The sequence below is a fragment of the Podarcis muralis genome, chromosome 14, assembly GCF_964188315.1.
Source record: "Podarcis muralis chromosome 14, rPodMur119.hap1.1, whole genome shotgun sequence".
In the NCBI taxonomy this organism is placed as follows: domain Eukaryota; kingdom Metazoa; phylum Chordata; class Lepidosauria; order Squamata; family Lacertidae; genus Podarcis; species Podarcis muralis.
Window position 1 is genome coordinate 52,121,281 of NC_135668.1, and position 23,202 is coordinate 52,144,482.

At 47.7% G+C, this 23,202-nt stretch overlaps 1 protein-coding gene across 1 annotated transcript in view; it reads left to right on the forward strand.

The window, feature by feature from the left end:
• Positions 1–16,309, forward strand: part of LFNG (LFNG O-fucosylpeptide 3-beta-N-acetylglucosaminyltransferase) — a 31,413-nt gene extending 15,104 nt beyond the window's left edge. The window contains exons 2-8 of the mRNA XM_028705721.2: positions 6,825–6,873; positions 8,319–8,418; positions 9,930–10,083; positions 11,311–11,396; positions 12,218–12,383; positions 12,797–12,882; positions 13,802–16,309. Coding sequence (XP_028561554.2) covers positions 6,825–6,873; positions 8,319–8,418; positions 9,930–10,083; positions 11,311–11,396; positions 12,218–12,383; positions 12,797–12,882; positions 13,802–13,868 — 708 coding nt within the window. The 3' untranslated portion in view covers positions 13,869–16,309. The remainder of the gene's footprint in view (positions 1–6,824; positions 6,874–8,318; positions 8,419–9,929; positions 10,084–11,310; positions 11,397–12,217; positions 12,384–12,796; positions 12,883–13,801) is intronic.
• The last annotated feature ends 6,893 nt before the right edge of the window (positions 16,310–23,202 follow it).

The following is a 23,202-nucleotide window of genomic DNA, read 5'->3' on the forward strand; positions in this document are numbered from 1 at the left end:
TGCCAGTCCTCTTGCGGGACTTTGTCTCTACTTGCAGTTCTTGGCCTTTGCCTCTGCCAGGAAGGGGAAATGATTCACAAACCAAAAGAGAAATGGGACCAGTACAAGGGCAGGAGGAGAGGGAGAGAAACAGGCTCTCATTGCTCAGCTGGGCCTAAGTCATTCTCCTGCTTACCTAGTGGCAGAGCTGGTGGAGCTGTGGTCCTGCAGCTGCTGTCTGCCAGACACAACTGAGGCAGCCCCAAGTATCCCTGGAGGAGCCTCTCCACCCCCATTGTTCTGCCCGGACACTGAGGTCCAGCTCCGAGGGCCTTGTGGCGGTTCCCTCCCTGCGAGAAGTGAGGTTACAGGGAACCAGGCAGAGGGCCTTCTCGTGTGGCTCCCGCCCTGTGGAATGCCCTCCCGTCAGATGTCAAGGAAATAAACAACTATCTGACTTGTAGAAGACATCTGAAGGCAGCCCTGTTTAGGGAAGTTTTCAATGCTTGATGTTTTATCGTGTTTTTAATACTTTGTTGGGAGCTGCCCAGAGTGGCTGGGGAAACCCAGCCAGATGGGTGGGGTATAAATAATAAATTATTATTTATAAGTAAAGGACTGGTTGATCAACCAACCAACCTTGTCCTGGGGTTAACAAAGGACACTGCTGAACGGCAGTTGATTGAGGGCAGCTGGGTGCAGCATCTATAAGTTGTCGCCCCCCACCGAAATATACCATCCTCTTCTCCCTGCCCACTTTCAGTATGGATCTACTATTTAGAGTGTGTGTGTGTGTGTTGGGGTGGGGGTGTTAACTTACTGGTTTTTCAGCAGAAATGACAAATCTGGATTAAATGGGGAAATAAAGGCACTTTGATGCCGGTGACATTTGCAAGAAAATGTGCATGCATGTGCAGCCCCCAGGTCCAGGATAAACTGGCAAGGAGTGTGGATGCTTCTGGTCCTGTTCATGCAGATCCATGGACCCAATGCAGGCACATCAGTGCGCTATGAAGACTACAGCCTGCCGTTTCAGCAGGCAAGCCTTTATACAACTGTGGTGTATGATACAGCACACCGTATAGGAGATGGGGTGAAGTGTTGTCTTTGCCTCCTTCTGGCCCTGTTCTGCGCTCTCTCCCAATTCTTTTGCCTGGCTGGAATGTGTCCTTGAACTAAGGCCCCTGGTTTGCCTGGATGGAGAGAGAGTGAGAGTGAGAAAGAGTGTAGAAACCTTTGTGATTTTTGCAGGGCTGCTGCATGAAAGTTAAGAGATGCATCCATTGCTCTGCTTCAGATCTTGCCCACAGCTGGCACACAGCCCCCCAAAGAGTTGCCCCACAAGCAAACACAGCCCTTGGGCCGAAGGAAGCTTCCCCCTTCCTGGGCTGCTCCCTCCTGTTGCAGAGAAGATCCAGGCAGAGAGGAACTTTTTGCACGGACAGCAGCGGAGGTGGAGTTCTTTGGCCTGGTAACGTGGGTGCTCAAAGCGTGCAAGAGAGGCCCATTGCTTTACCCGGCCAGGGGGATTGACCACCATGTTTTATTTTATATATTTTATACAATGCTTGGTGGTGGAAAACACTCCAAGCAGAGTTTGGAGCAAAAGAACAATAAGCTGGAAGGTTTCTGCTGCTTTAAGAGAGCGCAGGGTCTGTGGAGCCTGGCATCTCCCTTCAGGTCTGCTGCCCCAGTGGAGTCCGGCTGGCTCTGAAGCAGCATTGTCCTGGGCTTTCTTCTGGTGGGTGTCTGCTATTGTTCCTCGGGGCTCTTTTCTTTTTTTGCATCCTGTGTTTCTTTAAATTGCAGCCTTCAGAAACAATGAAGTTTCCTGCGTGTCCCCAGGCCAGGGTCCTCAGACAATGCCGCCCACTGAGTAAGCACCAGAGAGGAAAGAGAAACCCTTTTTCTTAAGTTTTAAAAGCTCTCGGATGGGGAGGGGAGAGCAGCAGCCGAGAGCTGCACCAGGATCCTTGCTGGGAGGGCCCTAAAAAAGCTGCCTGAAACCTCCCTCAGGTGTTGGGTCAGATCCAGAGCAGGGACAGTTGCATTTGACTTCAATGGGACTTAAGTCATAACTAACTTCCCCCCATTAATTTCAGTGGGCTTCGCCTGGATTCATTGATGGGTGCTGGATAGAAATATGCTTTAAAGAAACTTCAATTTAACTTTTTATTTGGTGGGGGAGGCTCAGTGGTAGAGCATTTGCTCTGCAAGCAGGAGGTCCCCGGTTCAATTCCTGGGGACTGTCCCCTGCCTGACACCTGTTGTAAACAAAAATCTGCCTTTTTCCCCTTATGGGGTATCCAAGAGCCCATATAGAGTCCTTACGTGGGTTCCCTATTGATAGAAAATAACAGAGGCCAACCAGAGAATATTAAGAAGCAAAGCAGCTAATAAGCCTGATCTTTATTGATCTGTTGCAACAGGGTGCTCCCCTCACACGCAGGAAATGAGGAGGAACCCAAAACAAAGGTGTGCCTGCCCTTATATAGAAATTTTAAATTCCCTGCCCTGGAGCTCCAGACCACCCCTCCATACATCAAGCATACATCACAGAAGGGGTGTAACCCAAGACCACCACCCCCAGATACATCATACCTACATCACAGAAAAGGCCGTCTACAGCAGAAATCTGAGTGCGTTGTTTATCTCGTCTGACAGGTTACCTGTTAATGCTCACTTGATTGGATACCCTGGGGAGCCTGGCCAGTCTTTCGTAATGATAAATACTTACCATAGTTCCTGAGCCAGGTCACAGGCTCACCCTAGTCAAACACAGACAGACATACCCTTAAGACAGGATTTGTGAAGGAAAAGAGAATGGGGAGGCTTTTCCATTTTCCTTTGACCTTGCAGAGAAAACATTTAGTCAGTTTGGGAATCAAAAATGGTTTCAGGTCAGTCTTCCTGTGCTGATCTATGTACACGCTTGGTTGGTACATTTATTATATATCTAAGACTTTAAGACTGCTGGCAATACTGAGCTGGACGGACCAAGAACCCAGGCAGTATCCTGTGTCCTTTTAAGTGCATGCTTAAAAATGCATGTGCATCATCCAGGTATATTTGTTCAAGCGCTGGGCTGGATTTGTTGCTTCATAAAGTCTAGCTGGCTCTCGTAAGCATGCCAGGGCCGGCTGCCTCTTGCATTTCAGTCCAGTTGCACAATGTTGTCATCTCCCCATCTTCGGGACAACAAAGGAGGCCAGGTTAAGTTTTACCTGCGGCCTTCAGGATTGCCTGCATTCTACCTGCCTGTGTGTAATGGCTGAGCTGTAAGAAACACAAGTGAATGATGTGTAAAAGAGTGGGTGACATTGGGAGAGAGAGAGAAAGAGCAATTGTTCAGATTTTAATTGAATTTCCTGGCTGGGTTCCTACTGAGCGGCAGGAAGGGGCTGGATGGAGAGGGTGGGAGGCAGGGAGCCTGCAGAGACAAGATTGTTCTCAGAGGTGACACTGAGGGTTGTGGACAGGCTGTACCCTTCCTGTCCAGGCAGAGGGGGAGCCAAGCAGGGAGGCTGCTGCAACTCTCCAGCGCTGGCTTCCAAAGCCTTGCAGGGTCTCTTCCTGTGGCAAGAACTCGAGAGAGGGTCCTCTTGCCCCACTGGACTCTCCCAGGGTGCAAGTTCGGTGCGGCTGGTGACATGTTCAGGATGAACTGTTCTGAAGCAGTCCAGTAAAAAAAAAATTGGCAAAATAATAATCTCCTCCTGGTCTTTTTATAGCAGCAGGAGGATTAGCTAAGGGGCTATTTTGGGAGCAGGCTAACGAAGACACAGTCGCTGGAGGACGGCACATGCCTGATCTAACCATGTAAACATTTCCCTGTTTTTTCAATGAAGTTCCCAGTCAAGGCTCGCAAGCTGATGCCGATCTCTGATCTCTTCTTCCCGGCTGCTGTTTCCGCTTTCCCCATCCATGTTCCCCATTTTGGGGGGTGTATTTTAACCCCCCCCCCCATGTTGAAAGAATGTGCAGGGCGGGCGGTGGTGCTGCCTCTGCCTCTGCCGCCTAGCCCTGCTTTGCCACTAACCCACACATTCAGTAGACATCAGGTGCCACATCCCACATGCCTCTGTGGGGGGGGAGGGTTAAGACCCAAGCCAGGCTTCAAAGGGTCTTCTCCCCCTCCACCTGGTACCAATGGGGAAAGCAGAGTCTGCATTGCCCCCCCCCCCAGCAAAATCGGCTCCTGAGATATTACTAGGTCCTGTAGCCAATAAGGACTAGAACCTTGGTTTTTTTAAATAAAAGAGGGCGGGGAAGGAAAGGAAGAATCATTAGAATTGAGACAGGAGGGCAAATTCTGTACCCACAATTACCACTCCTGGGGGACACACAAGAATTGATACATGCCACTCCTGAAGATAAGCTATTAGGATGAAAAAAGCATCATTCTATCTTCCTAATATGTGGATCTGTTCCTTGGAAGCCACCTTTACCTTCACCCAACAAGTCCTGCCATACCCCAAATCCGTTTGAGTGTGTACTCATAAGGACTAGAATGTTGCTTTTAAAAGAAAATAGAACTGAGAGTTGCAATGGTCAGGCTGCTGAATTCCATCTGGCTTTGGCCCATTTGCACCCTCCTCCTTTGTCTCCATGTCTGGGGTGGGGGTGGGGAGTGTCTGCTCTCTTCCTCCTCTCCCCCCCCCCCTCCTGATGAAACCAAGTTGCTTGAATGCTGCCTCTCCTCCCCCCTCCCTCAGCCCAGCCCTGTTAACCAGCCCAGCTGTATGCTAATGGAGAGCAAACACCATCTCAGCCTCCAGCTTGCATTAAGTTGGCTGCAAGAATCTATTGTTAACCAGCCCATTGCTTCCCTGCCCCCTGCCAGCTACATTCTTCAATGGCGGGGGGGGGGGGGGGAGACCACAAAGCAAACTGGAGTGAATGATGTTTGGGCGCAGGCTGACAGCTCAGATTGTACTCCCCCTCCCCACCTCCTTTTGTGTGCCTCCCCCTTTTTAACTATTTTTTTGTGGGGGGTGCATCTGGCTGCTGTTTCTTCCTTCCCTCCCTCCCTTTTCTGTCCTTTGTTTTGTGTTGCTCTGGATTATTTGCGATTCCCCCGCCCCTCCCACCAGGCAGCACACACAGACAGGCAACAGATGCCAGGAATTACCTGTGTCAATAAGGAAGTGCAGCCAGGCAGGTGGCAGGGCTCAGAAGGCGGGGCAGAGACAGCTCCCTTGGCTCAGGTTCACCTGGCAGTTGGAGCTGAATCAGTTGCAGGCGGGGGGGGGGGCTGTTTTGTGGTTCTTGTTCTCCATCATGCTCAGGGGGCAGGTGGGGCGAAGCCTCCCAGTATGGAGAGGGGCATCTGGGCAGGACTTTGGGGGCAGGGGCCTGCGACCCCTCTTGGTAGAATGAGCAGCCTGCCGGCCTCATAAATGCAGCACATTTTGAGGGGTGAAGGAATTCACATTCCTATCCAGACTGCATTTACAGGGCAGTTTATTCTGTCGCCCCGGCTGTAAATTCGCGCACCGTTCCTGAGCTTTTGCACGGCATGAAAGCCGCTTCTGCAAAGCCAGAAGGATATTGTGGGAGTTTTGGAGTGGGAAAAGAGCAGGAAAGCACCACAGCAAAGTTCTGTAGGCTTGCGGAAGGCTTGGACCAGGGGTCAGCAACCTTTTTCAGCCGTGGGCCAGTCCACCGTCCCTCAGAGCTTGTGGGGGCCCAGACTATATTTTGGAAAAAATATATGAACAAATTCCTATGCCTCACAAATAACCCAGAGATGCATTTTAAATAAAAGGACACATTCTACTCATGTAAAAACGCGCTGATTCCCGGACCGTCCTTGGGCCGGATTGAGAAGGCGATTGGGCTGCATCCCTGGCCCCCGGGCTTTAGGTTGCCTACCCCTGGCTTGGACTCTACTGTTGCAACAGGTGCTCTTAGTATGCAGATGTATTAATTCAGAATGTTTCTGGGATAGCTCAGTTAGTAGACATGAGATTCTTCATCTCAAGGTTGTGGGGGGTGGACTAGATTGGCTCTTGTGGCCCCTTCCAACTCTACAATTCTGTGATTCTGCAGATACCAGTTGCTCAGAGCTGCAGGAGGCAATAATGCTCTTGTGCTTGCGCAGGCATCTGGTCGGCCACTGTGAGAACAGGATACTGGAATAGATAGGTCATTGGCCTGATTCAGAGGTGGTTCCTATGTCCTAATGTGCTCAGGCTGAAGGGCGCAGGAGGTGGTGCTTGGAGGAGCAATGCTGAACAGGTTGTGTGTGAGAGACACAAGACTGAAACATCTACTCAAGGGCACTTCATGAAAATTGTTGGAGGCTGGGGGTTGGACGGGGTGTTTGCATTCTCCTCTGTTACATTTAAGATCATTTACCCCCATTTACCCTCCTTACAGTGCATGATTTCTCTTTCCCCACCCCAAGCCACCGGCATGAATGAGAAAATTCCAAAAAGTTGATTGCCATTGTCTTGAAACCTCAGGGCAACCAACGCCCTACTACAAAAGGGGGAAGTGAGCTCAGGCAAATATTTCTCTTGCCTGAACTGCATTTTTATAGCCGGGTAGATGTTGGAAAATCTGGCTGCATTCATCACATCCAAATCCAGTGCTTGGTCTCTGTCTGGGCCAATGACTGGACAGAACAATCTTTGTATTTCTAGGTAATAAAATCCAACCTTGCTGCAAAATTGCATGTTGGCGTTTTTGCAGATTAGATTAGGTTGCACCAATTTCCAGCAAGATGGGACGTGGTTGTTTGCACAGTGTTAGCTGGAAAGGTTTGGGGGCATTCAAAAGTTACAGTGGTTCAGATAAAACTTTTATTATTATTATTTTAAAAATCTCCCTTTCTCTTTTAGACATTTATCTTCACGGATGGTGAGGATGAAGAACTGAAGAAGAGGACAGGTGAGCTGGTTGAATGCATTTTGGCAGATGGGGAAGGGAGCTTCTTAAATATCGCTTCATCTGGAGGCTGTTCATGGGAGGGTGAAGGAAGATAACCTCCTGCTCATTAACTCTCTGGAGTTGCTGGGGGGGAGAGAGGGGGGACTTACTCAGCTATTTATTAAGCCGCCCTTCCCCTGCCCTTAGGAGACTGGATCAGATCAGTCTATTCTTATGCTAATGCCTCTATTCATGATTCCCCTCAAGACATCCCAGAGAGTAACAGGTGGCAGCTGATGGGAAAATGCTGGTTGAATAGGCAGATGAGAGCCTCTCCTTAGCATTTCCCCAGCCCAACAGAGTCCAGTTTGCATGGAAGGCTTTCTCCCCCTCTCTGAGTTAACACTCAGTGCAGTGAAACAGCCTAGCAGCCTTTAGATGCAGCCCGTAATCCCTTCTTCCCTGACATTTGTTTATCCAAAGAATTTTTTTATTCTGCTCTTCAGCCAGAAAAAAGGCTCCCAGAGCAATGTACAAATTACTAAAAGGGAAGAAGGGGGGGCGGGAGAGAAAGGCAGGCTTCCAGTCTTTAAAAAAAATAAAGGCATGGCACAAAAAGAAAGTGGAGGGGAGGGAGGAGGAGATAAACAAACTCAAGTTCCGAGTTGCAGGTTCTTCTAGCGACCTGCTGGGGTGGGAAGTATGAGGGGAGAAGGTTTTCTCACACGGAGGGCCATGTTTGCATCATGGATTGGAGAGTTGGAAGGGGACCCTGAGGGTCATCCAGTCCAACCCCCTGCAATGCAGGAATATGAAATGAGCTCAGCGTCTGGTACCTGAAAAAGCAGCGAAATGCTTGGCATGCGAAAGGTTCAGTCCCCAGTAAAAAGGTAAAGGGACCCCTGACCATTAGGTCCAGTTGTGGCCGACTCTGGGGTTGCGGCGCTCATCTCGGTTTATTGGCCAAGGGAGCCGGCGTACAGCTTCCAGGTCAAGTGGCCAGCATCAAGTGGCCAGGACTAAGTCACTTCTGGCGAACCAGAGCAGCGCACGGAAATGCCGTTTACCTTCCTTCTGGAGTGGTACCTATTTATCTACTTGCACTTTGACGTGCTTTCAAACTGCTAGGTTGGCAGGAGCAGGGACCGAGCAACGGGAGCTCACTCCGTTGCGGGGATTCGAACTGCCGACCTTCTGATCGGCATGTCCTAGGTTCTGTGGTTTAACCCACAGTGCCACCCGCGTCCCTCAGTCCCCAGTACACCTAGTTTAAAAGCATCCAGTAACAGGGCAGAGCCGGCAATGAGCCAGCGGTTAGATTCAGCAGAAAACAGCTTTATATGTTAGTAGGGTTGTGGTTGTGCTCTTGCGATGCATTTTGTTGACGTATTTATATTTCCAAGCAAGACACAAACTTGTCAGGCAAGCCATGTCCTTCCATTCATTCTTCCTCCTCTCTCCTTCAGGGAACGTCATCAACACCAATTGCTCCGCTGCCCACAGCCGCCAAGCCCTGTCCTGCAAGATGGCCGTGGAATATGACAAGTTCATCGAATCTGGGAGAAAGTAAGCGCAGGGAGTGGGCCAAGGGGGAAAGGCAACTTCATTAAGCCAGTGTAAGGAGGGGCAATGCAGAGGGTGTGCTCTGCAGGCTGATGGGGATCTCCAACTAGGCAGGAAGGGCCCATACCTCAGGGGCAGACCATCTGCCTTGCAAACAGCAGGTCCCAGGTTCAAATTCTGACATCTCCAGGTGAGAAAGAGAATTGTCTTCTGTGCAGGCAGTACTGAGATAGAGGGACCAATGGGCTGCCTCTGTGTAAGGCAGCTTCCTGCGTCTCGGCTTGAATCATAGAATTTTAAAGTTGGAAGGGACCACAAGGGTCATCTTAGCCCAACCCTCTGCAAAGTTGGACCTTTTTTTGCCCGGTGTGGGGCTTGAACCCATGACCTTGAGAATGAAGAGCCTCTCGCTCTACTAATGGAGCTATTCCTCATCATGTTGCCCTCCAGATGTTCTGGAGCACAACTTCCATAAGCTCCAAGCCAACCAGCATGGCCCAATGGTCAGGGATAATGGGAGTTGTAGGCTAGAACCTTTGGAGGTCACCAGATTTTGGGAAGACTGGACAGTCCTGAGCCAGATGGACCAGTTGTCTGGCTCTGAATATGGCAGTTTCCTAAGATGCTAATTATTTCTGAAATTGCCCAACTGAATGTAATGTGTAAGCTTTTTAGGGTAGGTGGATCACGGCCTCGGTTGTAGCAAAATTTTATTGCATCCTTGATAGGTCCCTTTCCCAGTTAGTTGTCCTAAGTGATGTTCAGAATTAAAACCACCAGTAAAAGCATTTTTAAAAATGGCAACCTTAAATAAGGGCTGCCATCATCAACCAGCTGAGGAAAGGGTCCTTTTTAAGGCAGGCATGGCCAAACCTGGCCCTCCAGATGTTTTGGGACTACAGTTCCCATCATCCCTGACCACTGGTCCTGTTAGCTAGGGATGGTGGGAGTTGTAGTCCCAAAACATCTGGAGGGCCAAGTTTGGCCATGCCTGTTCAAGGAGTTGAGTGGCCCACACCTGGGAAAAGAGACTTTTTTGCCCCATGAAGCTGCCTCATGATAGGCAGAACAAACCAGTTCCTGTTTAGATAAAAACTGTTTGTATATATAAATACCTATAAATAGTTAGAGCTTCATAGGTACCAACCCAGGAAAATATAGCAATTGGAATCGATTGTGAATTCATTAAGACTCCTGGTGTAAACATGCAAAAGGAAATAATTCGGTTTGGTTCTTAAGGCTGATGTTTAAGCCTGTGATAAAGGAGCGTCCTCAAATTTGCTTACAAATCTGAAATAAAATGTCTGTATTTCTGTTTTGTCTTTTATGATTCGTTCTTCGAATGTATTTAATCCCAGCAATAAAAATAAATAAAGTTTAAGGCACTCCTGTTTTGCATTAAAGTTTGAAAATGCCTTTTGGCTAGGAATACTGGTCAACTTATGACAAACCAAGTTGAATTTATTTGGCCCCCTCTTAACCTGTTCACCTCTCCTTGTCGTTTGATGCATTAGGTGGTTTTGCCACATGGACGATGACAATTATGTCAATGTTCGAGCGCTGATCAAACTGCTCTCCAGTTATCCTCACACACAAGACATCTACATCGGAAAACCAAGCCTGGATAGGCCCATCCAGGCCACAGAGAGGATTAGCGAGAACAAGATGGTAAGTGAATGGGGGAGCTGGAGAAAAATATTCACTTAGACCACATTCACATACCCCCATACGTTTAAAGCATTATGATACCACTTTTATACAGTTGATTCTTCAACTGTCAGGTATCTATAGAAAATTATTCAAAACATCCAATCCCATGGGAATGTTCAGGGAGGCAGGAGAGGATATATTGCTTATTAATATCCTTCCTAACTTGCGCTAGCAAGTTCTATAATTTAGCAGAGTTTTACATTCCCCTTTTTAAACGTACAACAGATAGCTGGTTGCAGGCTTAAGCCTTTCACTATTAGGTTCCTGGTAAGTTCTCTTATGGGACGCGGGTGGCGCTGTGGTCTAAACCACAGAGCCTAGGGCTTGCCGATCGGAAGGTCGGTGGTTCGAATCCCCGCGATGGGGTGAGCTCCCGTTGTTTGGTCCCTGCTCCTGCCCACCTAGCAGTTTGAAAGCACGTCAAAGTGCAAGTAGATAAATAGGTACCACTCTGGCAGGAAGGTAAATGGTGTTTCCGTGCGCTGCTCTGGTTCACCAGAAGCGGCTTAGTCATGCTGGCCACATGACCCAGAAGCTGTCTGTGGACAAATGCTGGATCCCTCAGCCTACAGAGTGAGATGAGTGCGCAACCCCAGAGTCATCCGCAACTGGGCCTAATGGTCAGGGGTACCTTTACTTTACCTTTACTAAGTTCCCTTATATCCTTCTTAAAAGAATGAACACACCACAATCTTGTGTAAAGTACATAAAAGAAGTTTACTCACATCATCAGTTCACAGTTGGATCCCTGAAGGCAGACTTAGTTACATATACATGTGGGTCTGTCCCATATGGAGATAGCCCCTTTGTTGGCTGAAAGCTGAGCCAACAAAGCATCTCTAGCTAAAAAGCTGCTGGTCCAACGACAGAGGAAGTCGGGGGGTGTGTGCTGTGTGCCTTGTCCTTTTTGTTACCTGGACAGGTAAGGTCACGCCCACCTCTAGTCACATGCAAAGGATGTATGTCCCAGCCAGGAGGAAACAGGAAGTTTTTGACTGACTGGACCAAACATTCCCCTGCATGTCCACTCTAGGAAAACAAGGAATGTTGTACTTGACTGCTACTTGTGTATCACATCCCACAAATCCAAGATGACACCCAACACATTCCACTTTCTCTAGACCAGTATTTTCTTCAGTCTTCCAGATTGGTTTTGACTCTTGACTCTTTTCTTGCCCCACACAGCATCCGGTCCACTTCTGGTTTGCCACGGGGGGCGCTGGTTTCTGCATCAGCCGTGGGTTGGCGCTAAAGATGAGCCCTTGGGCGAGGTGAGCGGTTGACATTGGAGGGCGCTGTGTTTGCTACCCTGAGCTCTCGGATCACTACTATTTATGCCTTAGCTAGTCATGAACACGAGTGCCCGTTCCCACCTTGCAAATGTAAAACACATCGGTGGTTCAGGGGATTTTTTTTGGGGGGGACCACCTAAGAAAGAGGTCAGCCCACCCCTTTCCTTTTTATTGCAGTTGTTAGAGTTATTTTTGTTACTATTTAACACCCATAAAGCACCTAATATTTTCTTAAGTGCTGTACGTGTAATAAATTTTATCCAGTCATACCTCGGAATCCGTTCCAGAAGTCCGTTCTACTTCCAAAACGTTTGGAAACCAAAGCGTGCCTTCCGATTGGCTGCAGGAAGCTCCTGCAGCCAATTGGAAGCCACGCCGGACGTTCGGCTTCCGAAAACCGTTCGAAAACCAGGACACTCACTTCCGGGTTTCGATCGTTTGGGAGCCGATCTGTTCGGGAGCCAAGGCGTTCGAGATCAAAGGTACGACTGTACAGGGGAATTCCCCGCTTATGTGAGGGTTCAATTCTGGGTTCCCCTGCAAGTCCTTTGCCCCCTCGTGGTGCCAGAAGACAGTGTGCCCATTGGCAGTCATACATGCGCAGGGAGGTGCCTGTAGATGTTTTTTTAAGCCGTATGTAATATTGAGGGTTTTATGTTATTTTTCATATTTTAAAAAATAAGGTTTTGGTAAATTGGGGTGGGGGAAAGCAATTCTCCTCCTATCTTCGTTAGGGAGCCTTGCCCGTTGTTAAGTCCCCCACCATACCAAAGTCTTGCTTCTTCCACAATCCTCTACAGCGGCGGACACTTCATGAGCACCGCAGAAAAGATACGCCTCCCGGACGACTGCACCATCGGCTACATCATAGAATCTGTGCTGGGGGTGAAGCTGATCCGGAGTAATCTCTTCCATTCCCATTTAGAGAACCTCCACCAAGTGCCCAAGACAGAGATTCACGTTCAGGTAAAAAACGAGAAACCTCTTAGTAGACCAGTGTTTCCCAAACTTAAGCGTGATTGCGTACCCCTTTTGAGTGTTTTTGTCTTGCCAGCGTAGCCCGTGTGTGTGTGTGTGTGTGTGTGTGTGTGTGTGTGTGTGTGTGTGTGTTAGAGAGAGAGAGAGAGAGAGAGAATGAATGAATGAATGAATGAATGACACATGTGGAAGTCTTCGGAGCTTTAAATATATATATCTTCATATAAGATATATATATATTTAAAGCTGGGAAGATTTCCAGATGTGTTCTCTCTTTGTCTCCAACATGTCGAGAACCTTAAGTCTTGAGATAAAGATATTAATTCAGCCAAGTGGGCAGAGGAGCCCCTTCCTCGTTTCATCAAGTCAATCTTTGTGTGCTCTCTCTCTCCCCTGCCCAGGTGACCTTGAGCTATGGAATGTTTGAAAACAAGAGGAACTCCATCCATATCAAGGGAGCTTTCTCCGTGGAGGAGGATCCTTCCAGGTGAGCAGCAGGTGTCCCTCCCCTCGTGCATACTAGTTATTTGTTTAGAGATGTGTGGATCAGTTGAAACAGTCCCTGTCCACAGGTTTACAATCTGAAAATATACACGACACGCAAGGAGAAAGGGACAGCGAGAGAAGAGCTTCCCATCTCCACTCGGCTGAAAGACGGGCCATATTCACACCACACTTTTAAAGCACTAGAACAGGCATAGGCAAACTCTGGCCCTCCAGATGTTTGGGACTACAATTCCCATCATCCCTAGCTAACAGGACCAGTGGTCGGGAATGATGGGAATTGTAGTCCCAAATATCTGGAGGACCAGAGTTTGCCTATGCCTGCACTAGAATATCACTTTGAGCAACTGTGGCTTCCCCCAAAGAATTCTGGGAGCTGTAGTTTATCAAAGGTGCTGAGAGTTGTTCGGAGGCTCCTATTCCTCTCCCAGATCTACCGTTCCTCTGGGAGAGGAATTGATTGTTAAATAGCTCTGGGAAGAGATTGGGACCTCCTAACAACTCTCAGCACCCTTGATAAACTACAGCTCCCAGAATTCTTTGGGGGGGGGGGAGCCATGGCTGCTTGAAGTGGTATCATAGTGCCTTAAATGTAGGGTGTGAATGCGGCCAAATCTCTTAGCCTAACCTACCTCAAAAGGTGATCATCAGGAATAAAACAGGGCAGGGGAAAGAGACAAAGAACCACGAGCTCTTTAAAGGGGAAATACTGGATCTGAAAGCTATAGATAACTTGCTCTGTAATTAGAAAGGTGCCCCTGATTTTCATCAGGGAGCAGGTTTTAAACCTGCTTGAACCACCCCCTGGCTAAACGTTACAGCCCTAATCAATACTGTGCCACTGATGATCGGGATTATAATTTTTGGGATGTGGCTGATATACCTCCTTCTCTCTCTCTCAGGTTCCGTACCGTCCACTGTATGCTGTATCCGGACACTCCGTGGTGCCCTCGCAATGCAGTTTACTAAGAGACAAGGTGTCCCCTTCTTAACCTCGTCCCGAGTTTTCCCGGTATCCGAAGAGCTCGTGGGACCTGTGCATTTGCGTGTGTGTTTGTTTCCTTTGCTGTGAGGCTGTTGGCGCTTAATTACTGTGGTTAATTCACAGTGTGCGTGTGTTTTATAGGCTGCTGTGCGGCCCCTTCTTCTCTCATCCGGCCCTGAGATGCTGAGACGTTTTTGGGCTCCCCCTGCTATTTGCCCCTGTTGATGGGGCAAGCGGGTTTTACTGTGGGCAGGAAGGAACTGCCCGTACAACCCTCATTTCTTAGGTGGGTGGTTCTGGCTGTTTGTACAGGTGTAAACTGACCGAAAACCCCCACCTGAACAACCAGCCTGGGCATTTCTGAATATTGCTTTGCAGTGTTCTTGTAAGAAGTTGTTTGTTTGCTTTTCCACGACCACCATTACTGCTGTGTCCCGTCCCCCCCCCCGACCCACCCTTGCTGCTGAATTTGTAAAAGCAGTGTTGGAATGAACGAACAAAAACACAGGGTGCAATTCAGCCCAGAGTTAAAGCACTAAAGGAAAAAAACAAAATCAAAACCTATGGACTTCATGGGGAAAAACTGAGCATCTTCATAGATCTCACCCATTAACAATCAATTGGGTGCTTCCCAAGTGCCAAACCCTGAGCTGGGATATGCCTTAAGTTGGTGGTGGAGAATCTATGTCCCAGATGTGCTTGAACTCCCAACCAGGAAGCCCAGCAGCCAACATGGCCAATGGGCAGAGATGATGGGGAATTGAATCTAGCAACATCTGTAGGACCACAGGCTAGCCACCCGTTACCTTAAACCAGGTGCAGGGAATCTGCAGCCTTCCAGATGTTGGTGAAATGCAACTCTCAGTCAGCAAGCATAGCCAGTGATGATGGGAGTTGTAGTTCATCAACATCTGGGGTTCCATAGGTTCCCTGCACCTGCCTCAAACCTTTCACTGCTTTCCCCTCTCCATCCTTGATTCCTAAACGCCCCTTTAATTGTTCCTCCCTGCTTATTAGGCTCCGGATAACTTTTCAGATGAAGGTTTACAAACTAAAGTTTGTAATTTTTTAAAAATGCTCCTTTTTTGGAATTTCCCCCCTCTCCATAGTGAATGAGTGAGTGAGTGTGTTCTGTATTTTATACATATAATGCTCAGTTTTCTGAACTGTTGCTTCTAGAGCTGGTCCCTTGGACTCCCAGCTTTTATGGTTGCACTGAAGGGAGAAAGTCTGGACTCAGCCTCTTGGCAAACTCTACTTCCTTGCCTACAGCTCAATTGCACGAGGATTTATGCTCCACTGAATATGGAGGGGACTTCCTTGGAAGTAAATAGGCACAGGATTCAGTGTTTCTCAAACTTGGGTACCCAGCTGTTGTTAGACTACAACTTCCACCATCCCTAGTGATCTGGACCAGTGGCCAGGGATGATGGGAGTTGTAGTCTAACAACTGCTTGGGACCCCAAATAAACACTGAGTTAGCTTTATTGAAGCACTGTAATGTTTAGCAGCACAATTTTACATATATTTACTTGGAAGGAAGTCTGGGGCTGTTGACAGGGACTTAGTCCCGGGTAGGATTGTGAATTCCATACAAGTGACTTAACTTGTTTTCCTTTACGGTTTAATGAGAAGTGGCTGGCGTAAATTACTATTTTTCTGCCATGCCTTCTCATATGCGATGAAAACCTTTAGGGGCCTGGTTTTGTGAGACTTCCGCTTAGCAAGGACAGTCACCTGCCTTCACCTTCTCTCTTCCTTCAGTGCATCATCTTTTGCCCACCTGTCGTTTCCTCTGGAGCATCTTTCTCCAGGGGTGATTAAAAAACATCTTACCAGGTTGTCTCTCCTGTTGATGCGGAGACTGCTGCTGTAGCCCAAGCGCTCAACAAGAGGTCACATTCTCGTACGCAAGTGTCCAGCCTCTTGTGCAAAAACCAGGGGAGTGTTTGCTTCCTGGATTCTTGGGCAGATTCAGAAAACTGTAAGCTTCCATTCCAAATGGGAAGGAAAAAGAATTGGCCCACACTGGGTAGTGTTTGTAAATATCTTATTGCAACAGTGTTATTTACTGTGCCCTTTTTGTGTAGCTTTTGTAAATTGTGGATTTTTTATTAAATATTTTTTTCCTGTGGATCAGAAAAAAAATAATTTTATAAAATCTGTTTTTAAAAAAATGAAATGGGGAGGGCCAGGGAGTCTTTTGTGACTATCACTTATCCTTAATTTATATGTCCCAGTATCTGGGAATTTGTTTGGGGTGTGTGTATGTATGTTGTGTGTGTTTTTAAATGAGGAAAATAGAGGGGGGGGGAATATAACAAGGACAAATGTTCTCAGGGAATTAAACCTGATTGTTACCATGGAAACTGTGGTAACCATCCTTTCTTTTGCTGTTAATAAAGCAGTTTTTTTGGCTGATTAATGTCATTTGACTGTGGTGTTTTGTGTGTGGCGCATGCAGGGAATAAGATCACACATCCTTTGCTGCAAGATGTAACATGAGTAGTGGCCATACAACAGGAGCTGCAACACAGTGTTGCAGTACTGCCTTTCAGGGTCCCAGCCAGCCAGTGATGAGGTGGAGAAGGAACATTTTGGGGGGGTTAGTGGCTGGAGGATGCGGGTGGCGCTGTGGGTAAAACCTCAGCGCCTAGGACTTGCCAATCGTCAGGTTGGCGGTTCGAATCCCCGCGGCGGGCTGCGCTCCCGTCGTTCGGTCCCAGCGCCTGCCAACCTAGCATTTCGAAAGCACCCCCGGGTGCAAGTAGATAAATAGGGAGCGCTTACTAGCGGGAAGGTAAACGCCGTTTCCGTGTGCTGCGCTGGCTCACCAGATGCAGCTTGTCACGCTGGCCACGTGACCTGGAAGTGTCTGCGGACAGCGCTGGCCCCCGGCCTCTTAAGTGAGATGGGCGCACAACCCCAGAGTCGGACACGACTGGCCCGTACGGGCAGGGGTACCTTTACCTTTACCTTTTTAGTGGCTGGAGGACTGCAGCAGATATTTCACCTGCAGGAGAAATATCTGACGCTATTCTAAGCTTAGAATATCGTACCGCCTGTACCTATTCATTTACCTGACAAGAGCCTTTCCTGCGTTTTATCTCTCTACATTAAACAAGTTGCAATAAGCAGAGGTGGTTCTAGGTTTCAGGGGGTCTCAGCCAAGGTGTGCACCATCTTCCTGTGCTTAACAGACCTGGTCAGAAGTAGCCAGGGTGGGGGTAAGAGGGAGCGAGTGCCTTTTTTCCTGGTGGCTGAAAGAAAAAGGGAGCCATTAGCTCCTCCTCCCATGTTTACTGCCCTATATGAATGGAGAATGGATCCCTTTTTCTTTGACTGATCAGGAAGAAGTTGGGATTCCTTGTCTTCGTCCTTCACGTGTCCTTACCATGTCCTGGGATCTTGACCTAGTGGTGACACTGAGGATCTGACACAATTGCCTTACAGCCTGCTAGTTCTGAATGGGCCTCACCGATATGTCCACATTTGTAGCCCAACCATCCTCGGTTGATAGCCCAGCCAGAGATTGCTACACCACATGGACCGCCATCTCCTCCCAATAAATGGTGCGCACACAGCTACTTTCTCTGTTACATTTACAGAATAATACCATATTTGCACAATAATAAATAAAAATATTTTTTTATTTATACCCCGCCCTTCCCAGTTCAGAAAACCGGGCTCAGGGTGGCTAACAACGAATTTTAAACACTTAATTGATGTAACAAAAAACAGCATAAAATACAGTATAAAACATGAATAACAATAAATTCAGAATTCAAAAATCAATTTAGGGGGGAAATCCATCCAATAAACATTAGATGATCACCAGGGCTAGCTGGCTAAATTAGTACTTTTTGGGTCAGCGAGGAGACCAGGGCAGAATTAGCTGTGGGATCCCAGAGCAGGTAAGCTTCATAAAAAGGGGAGGGGGAGGGAAGGAAAGGGAATAAAAAATCAGGCTAAGTTCAAATTGAAAGCCAGGCGGAATAGCTCTGGCCCTGCGGAAGGAGGTTAAATCCTGCAGAGCCCTGGTCTCATGAGACTGAGCATTCCACCAGGTTGGAGGCATCTCTGAGAAGGCCCTGTCCCTGGTGGAGGATGACTTCCTTAGCGCCCGGGACCTCTAAACTATGATTATTCATGGACCTTAAGGTCCTCTGCAGGGCAGACCAGGAGAGGCGGTCCCTTCCTGTGGTTTCCAGCAACTGGTATTCAGAAGTATTGCTGACTCCAATGGTGGGGGCAGAGCAGAGCCATCATAACTAGTAGCTATCACTAGCTCTCTCCTCTGCCAATACATATAATCCTCTTCTAAGCCATCCTAGTTGGTGGCCATCACTGGTTCCTGCAGGAGGGTGTTCCACAGTTCAACTACCATATATGCCCTGTGTGAATAAGTGTTTTGCTTTATCCATCCCGACTCGTCCAACGTTGAGCTTCATGGGATGCCTGCAAGTTCTGCTATTACGACACACACAGAAAAATCTATATTCTCCATGCTATGTGTCCTACAAACTTCTGTGAGTTGGGGCAAAACTCTGGTGCCGTCCCCCCAACCCCACATTCCACCTCTGCACTCATTTCTCAGCTAAAGACTGGTGGAAAACAACAACTGCGCACACAGAGGCACAAACACGGTGAGCTCATTTCAGACACCCATTCTGGGTGTATGGATTGGCAGTAGCCAGTGTGTGTTCCCTTAAAACTGAGACTCTCTGCAATGCCTTTAAAAGTAAAAAAATAAATAAATCACACCCATAAGAACCTATTGCATTATGCTGCAAAGCACACTTTCATTCTCGCATGTCAGTGGAATGGTCTGCATGAGGGGTGGTGCTGGGGATGATATATGGACTCTGGCTGGGAAAAGCCAGCTCCTGTTGTTTGCTTTGTAATGGTTCAGCAACCCAGAACAGCCATGATAACGGCGGGGCTGGCTCTCCACGGTCCAGCAGGGAGGGTTGGGTGCTTGCCACCGGAGGAAGCCGTTTTTCATCACCGTCTGGCCAGCGGCTGCAGCCTCTGGAATAAATCTTCTGTCCCATAGCGAGCCAGATTTGATGGCTAGCCAGCAGTGTTATCAGAACAGCAGTATATCCTGGAAAAATCTACCTTCGGCTCACATTAGAAATAGACCTCGCAATGTATTCAAGAGGCAGTAAGCATTAATCTACAGAGTACAAAAGAGCAAACCTCTTGAGCAGGATTTAAGCCATCCTGCCAGGCAGCTGGATTGGGATTTGTGCTCTGGCCTTCCAGTGCCAGTCAACCTCCAATTTCCTCTAACCCTTTATGATGCAAATATCCATGAGCTAACCCCTAAACTAATACTTGCAGTTATGCAGAACAGCTCTATCAACGGCAATTGGTCATGATGGCTATATAGAACCTCCAGGTGAAGGGGCAGGCTATCTTTGAGGACCGACATGCATAGTATTGCTTTTAGGTCCTGCTTCAAGGCTTCCTGGTGGGCATCTGGTTAGCCTCTGCATTAAATGGGCCTTTGGCATGACCCAGCAGAGCTCTTATACCCCAAAGGGTACACAGTCTGGCGGCACATGATTTCCATCATCTTGCTGAAGCTAAGCAGCTCCAGGCCTGGTCAATGCGTGGAAGCTCATGGACTCTGCCTTGGTTTCTGCTCCAGAAGAAAGGTAGAAAATAAACAGAAGGGAATGGATGAATGAATGAATGAATGTATCAAGCTTCCACACCTCACTCCCTGAGGATGCAGTTATGCCCTTCAGGAACCACACGACACTGGCCAAGGGATGCCTCCACTCTCTCATGGTTTGCTCCCCAGTCACAGCATCAAGCTGAGGAGCAACACAGCTTACACTTGAAAGCAGCGCACATTAAATTGCTGTGCAAGGTACTGAAAATGCCTAAAAAGAGCTTTGAGGTGTGTGGGAGCCGATGGCCCTCTAGATGTTGCTGGGGAGACTCCCACCAGCCCAAGCCAGCCTGGCCAGGGATCAGGGAGGAGGAGAGTTGCAGTCAAGTAGAAACCAGAAGGCCACATGTGTCCCATGCCCTGCTTTAGTGTCCCCTACAAGAAAAACAGGGAAGTTGTACCGATACATGACCATCATACTGTCAGAGGCAGGGTGGGCGACTACCAATTTTAGTTTATTTTACGTTCCAGTTTTTCCGCATCCTGAAACTAGTTTTCAACATTGCCACTACAATCTACAATTTTTAAAAAAGAAATCCTTCAGAAAATAAACACATTGATTAAAACACTTATTTTCTGCAAGCAATTTCTCCTAATGCATTTTTGTACGCATCGTTTGGGTGGAGACATGCATTGCAAAATTTGGAGCAGTGCAAATTTCAAAGGATAGCTGTGCTTTGGTTTGCGGCATGGTTTGAGATTTGCAACTTAGGTAAGTTTATCCTTAAATGCAATCAAAACCACATTTCTCCCTACTGAGCACATATTGTTTGCCTTGATTTCATTGAAATCAGCTTAGCTTTGGCCAAGCTGTAGCCAAAGTTTTGTTGGTCTACTTACTAAGCAGTGGCGTAGCGTGGGTTGTCAGCACCCGGGGCAAGGCAAGTAATTTGCGCCCCCTAACGCATGGATTTGCGCCCCCTAACCCGTGGATTTGTGCCCCCTAATCCATGGATTTGCGCCCCCTAACCCTAACCCCCAGATGTTGCGCCCGGTGCGGCCGGCCCCCCCTGCACCCCCCACGCTACGCCACTGTTACTAAGATCCTGACACCCAACTGTCAGAAGAAGCCAGTCCTGTTTAACCATCCATGCACTGGTGGAACATGTAGACCCTGCCACCTATGGGTATCTCTGCAAAACAATTCTACAGAGGTTTTGGACAATACTTCAAGTTGCGTGTTTATTTCTGTTACAAAGGAAAGGCCCAAAGGGGTCTTATGAAGTAGAAACAAAATCTTTGTCTGTATGGAGCCACTACAAGTAAACAGGATGTCCTGTCCCAGAAAAGAGCTGCAAGATGAAAGCCTTTAATTTAATTTTATTTTTAAATTGAAGCTTTTTTTAAAAAAAGCATGCGACATAGATACCAAAGTAGAAGATGGCCGCAGAAAAGGTTCTATTAAGAAAAAGAAAATGGTAGCCATGGCTGCTTATGGAATGATGAATCAACGCTATAGAATTGCAACATGGCAAGAGAAGTATGGCATTCAGAAGAGACTTAAAATTAAGTTGGAATAAAAAGGTCATGCAACACTCCTAGGGGTCACATGTACTGTATGCTGCCCTGACTTCCATGTTGGAAGTAAGGCAGAATATATATCTAAACAAAGCACCAATTTCAAGTATTGCTTTTAGTTGTCAGAAAAGACGTCACAACAAACATAGTTCACACAAGTTCTGCAAGCAGGGGGCAGAAGCTATGTTTTTTTCTACTGCATTCTTTTACAGGGACAAGAAGGTCACAGAATTGGAGAGTTGGAAGGAACCCCAAGGATGATCTAGTCCAGTGCAGGAATCTCAACTAAAGTACCCATAACAGATGGCCACCCAGTCTCCTCTTTTCCAGGCTAAACATACCCAATTCCCTCAACTGTTCCTTGTCAGACTTGGTTTCCAAACCACTGATTATCTTGGTCCTCCCCCTCTGTACCCATTCCAGTTTATCAATATCCTTCTTAAATTGCAGCGCCCAGAACTGGACACAGTATTCCAGGTGTGATCTGACCTGGAATAGAGTGATACTATTACTTCCCTTTATTGAGGGTGAAAGAGGAGAGCGCGAAATATGGTCTGAAGCTCAACATCAAAAAAACGAAGATCATGGCCACTGGTCCCATCACCTCCTGGCAAATAGAAGGGGAAGAAATGGAGGCAGTGAGAGATTTTACTTTCTTGGGCTCCATGATCACTGCAGATGGTGACAGCAGCCACGAAATTAAAAGATGCCTGCTTCTTGGGAGAAGGGCAATGACAGGCCTAGACAGCATCTTGAGAAGTAGAGACGTCACCTTGCCAACAAAGGTTCGTATAGTTAAAGCCATGGTTTTCCCAGTAGTGATGTATGGAAGTGAGAGCTGGACCATAAAGAAGGCTGATCACCAAAGAATTGATGCTTTTGAATTCTGGTGCTGGAGAAGACTCTTGAGAGTCCCATGGACTGCAAGAAGATCAAACGCATCCATTCTGAAGGAAATCAGCCCTGAGTGCTCACTGGAAGGACAGATCCTGAAGCTGAGGCTCCAGTACTTTGGCCACCTCATGAGAAGAGAAGACTCCCTGGAGAAGACACTGATGCTGGGAAAGATGGAGGGCACAAGGAGAAGGGGGTGACAGAGGACGAGATGGTTGGATAGTGTTTTCGAGGTTACCAGCATGAGTTTGACCAAACTGCGGGAGGTAGTGGAGGACAGAGGTGCCTGGCATGCTCTGGTCCATGGGGTCACGAAGAGTCAGACACGACTAAATGACTAAACAACAACAACATTACTTCCCTTGATTGGGAAACTGGACTTCTGTTGATGCAGCCTAGAAGCGCATTAGCTTTTTTGCTGCTGCATCACACTGTTGACGCATGTTAAGCTTGTGTCCTAGGTTCGATCTCTGACATTTCCAGGAAGAACCAGGAACGCTGACGAGCCACTGTCAGGCAATGTGGACTGTGCTGAGCTGGTTGCAGCAATGGACTGACTCAGTATAAGGTGGCTTCCTCTGTCTCTAAAAGCAGCGCCTGGAAATGGCAATGAGAGAAGCAGAGTGACAGGGATGAAATCCTCCCATCTTGCTGGGAGGAAAACGAAAGGCAGTCTAAGAGGCAGCTGAATGGAGAAGCAGCAAAGGTCACAGAGCTGTGGTTCTCACGTTCTACTCCTTGGCGGCTGGATCATGTCTAGTAAACTATTCACCGTCCCGCAGTTGGAACACCGTCCACGAAGAAGCCATCCCACTCACCCAGCTGCTTTGTGTCTCCATTGAAGATGAAGAATGATCTGTGACCAAGTCTGTGGCCCCGACCTGACGCTGGAGCGTAGAAGAAAAAACCCTAACCAGCACCAAATTTGTGTGTTGTGGGCGAGGAGTAAATGTTTTCAGCTGAGCAAAGCTTGAAGCATTGACTGATGAATTATGCAGAATTGGCAAAACTGATGGCTAGACTGCGAGAAAAGGACAACAGTGACTTTGACAAAGAGGGGGAACCTTTTATATTATATTTGCAGAAACAACAAAAAAAGAACATTGACTCGATGGTAGGATTTAAATAAACATTCACACCTTTATTGATAGAGAACAATTAATGTGATGAAGGAATAATATGGTGGACTGTAAAAATCAGCAGTATATAATGAGGACAACAAA